This window comes from Tenrec ecaudatus, chromosome 4, assembly GCF_050624435.1.
Source record: "Tenrec ecaudatus isolate mTenEca1 chromosome 4, mTenEca1.hap1, whole genome shotgun sequence".
Taxonomy (NCBI): domain Eukaryota; kingdom Metazoa; phylum Chordata; class Mammalia; order Afrosoricida; family Tenrecidae; genus Tenrec; species Tenrec ecaudatus.
The window spans coordinates 18274814-18277458 of record NC_134533.1 but is presented as its reverse complement, the minus strand read 5'-3'; the positions used below and the strand labels follow the sequence as shown (position 1 = coordinate 18277458).

Sequence of the window (2645 nt, the reverse complement as noted above, 5' to 3'; positions counted from 1 at the left end):
GGCCAGGATGTGTTCCACTCTCTCTTCCTCTCCCTTCATTTGCTCCTGTGTGCTCTGATCAGACATGTCCCTCTCCCTGAGCTGTAGCTTCAATGTTGTACTCTGAAGTGAATTATTCTGTGGAGAGGGGGGCTGTCCATGTAGTTGGAATTGGGACCAGCCCATCAGTCCTCTCTATTGGTTCCCTGCTTCATGCCGGTATGTTGCAAGGGCATCTTGGAGCACCAGGTTGAAGCCTGGTCCCTCTTTCCCTGTGGAGATGTAAACAATACCCTCCCCTTGGGTGGGTTAGTGCAATGTTAATCATTGGATCCTAACTCTGAAAGGAACTATGCAACAGACTCTTGATTAGATAACTGAATTTCCCAAAGGCACAGATGTATCTTCTGTTTAATCAGGCCATGCCTGACCTCTGGGTGCTTCCAAAGATCAGGAAAACCTAAAAATTGGTTCTTTGGCCATGAATAACATGCACAAAATAAGGAAATAGATTTTACCTCCATCGAGTTACATATAACAAGTCAGTATAGTTGACTGAATACTAGAGTCAGATTCAGATTTGCTACTTACTGACTATATCTATCTTTGGCTTGTGGGTTCCTTTATAGAAAATATATGAAATATGAAGATCATCTTATGGCTACCTTATAGATTTTTGTGATGATAAAATTTTGTAATGCATGCAAAACTTTCCATAAGGATTTTGCATCTAATAAAGACTCAGAAAACACAGACATTTCAAAATCATATTATCCACTTTGTTTTTATATATAACTCCTTACACTCCAGGTATTTCACTTTCTGTAAATGTGTATGTTATGTGTTCTACTTTGAGGTTCCAACGTCTTTTATTTTGTGCTTTCTTGTTATGCCTACCTACAATAAAAATAGACAGTTCCACATTAAGCACATTTATATTTGCTTTGCATTAGAAAGAAGAAAGGAGCATTCAAAACTACTGTTCTTTGTTCATAAATAATTGTCAGACGGGCTCAAGTTGTTACAATGCAACAGATGACTTCAGAACACCTGTATCCTTGACGAAGCTTCACGTGCAGTCTCCAGACCAGAAATATCCACGTTTATTGTGCTCCTGAAGAGAACGCAGCCATCACCTTCACCAAAACCACACAAGTCGCCCTATGTCATAAAATCTTATTACTGGAAAGAATTTTAAGAATCATCCCCAAAGAAAACCTTAATCTGCTACAGAAAATATATATGCAGATAGTGTGCCTTGCTTAGGATTTCTCCCTTTTTCTAGTCTGAATATTTCCAGCAACTGGGAATTCTCGACAGTCAGGTAATCACAGCCAGATATATAAAACTAAAGAAATGGATCATCAGAATCATTCAGTTGTGACTGAGTTCATCTTTATGGGAATCACCCAAGACCCTCAATTGCAGATCATCTTCTTTGTGGTCTTCCTAGCGGTCTACATGGTCAATGTAATAGGGAATGTAGGGATGATTATCCTTATCATAACAGACACGCAGCTGCACACACCCATGTATTTTTTCCTCTGTAATCTCTCCTTTGTGGACTTGGGCTACTCCTCAGCCATCGCCCCCAGGATGCTGGCTGACTTCCTCACGGAGCACAAAGTGATCTCCTTCGCCAGCTGTGCCACCCAGTTTGCTTTCTTTGTCGGCTTTGTGGATGCTGAGTGCTATGTCCTGGCTGCCATGGCCTATGACCGTTTTGTGGCCATATGTCGACCCCTCCACTATAGTACTCTCATGTCAAAGCAGGTCTGCTTGGCGCTTATGCTGGGCTCTTACTGTGCTGGTCTGGTGAGTTTGGTAGCCCACACATCCCTTACCTTCAGCTTGAGTTACTGTGGGTCAAATATCATCAACCACTTCTTCTGTGAAATCCCCCCCCTCTTGGCCCTCTCCTGCTCTGACACCTACATCAGTGAGATCTTGCTCTTCAGTCTGTGTGGCTTCATTGAATTCAGCACCATCCTCATCATCTTCATCTCCTATTTCTTCATCCTCATTGCCATCATCAGGATGCGCTCAGCAGAAGGCCGCCTTAAAGCTTTCTCCACCTGTGGATCACACCTTACCGGGGTTACCCTCTTCTATGGAACCGTCATGTTTATGTACCTGAGACCCACATCCAGTTACTCCCTGGACCAAGACAAGTGGGCCTCTGTGTTCTACACAATCATTATCCCTATGTTGAATCCTTTGATCTACAGTCTGCGAAACAAGGATGTGAAGGCGGCTTTCAAAAAACTAATTGGGAAAAAACCTCAATAAAATGATCACCTGTGATTATCACAAGTGATAGTGGTAGAAGGCTGGGCCGCAAGTAGGAAATGTAAATATCTGTCCGAGAAAAACAACCAATTTGCCTTTTACAAGATGAGTGACCCTTACATTCTGAAGAAACACCTATAATAAATACAGATTATAACTACCAAATAAGCATAAGTTAATATTTTGAAAGACAGGTAAACCAAGAAGCACTGTTTAGGAGGGAGGAGTATTTGGTTTTGTTTGTTTGTTTCTATTTTATTGATTAGAAATGGAGGCAATGCTTGAACCAAGATATCTAAAACAGATCTTTCAAGGCCAAAAGGAAAACCAGGCCCATATATTAAGCATTCTCTACTCTGAAAGGAAGTTAAATAAAA

The 2645-nt window shown here is 41.4% G+C and overlaps 1 protein-coding gene across 1 annotated transcript; it reads left to right on the top strand.

The window, feature by feature from the left end:
- Window positions 1-1335: 1335 nt before the first annotated feature.
- On the top strand, window positions 1336-2268 carry OR5AR1 (olfactory receptor family 5 subfamily AR member 1). The gene has a single exon (XM_075548125.1). The coding sequence runs from the start codon at window positions 1336-1338 to the stop codon at window positions 2266-2268; it is 933 nt and encodes a 310-aa protein (XP_075404240.1).
- Window positions 2269-2645: the final 377 nt, after the last annotated feature.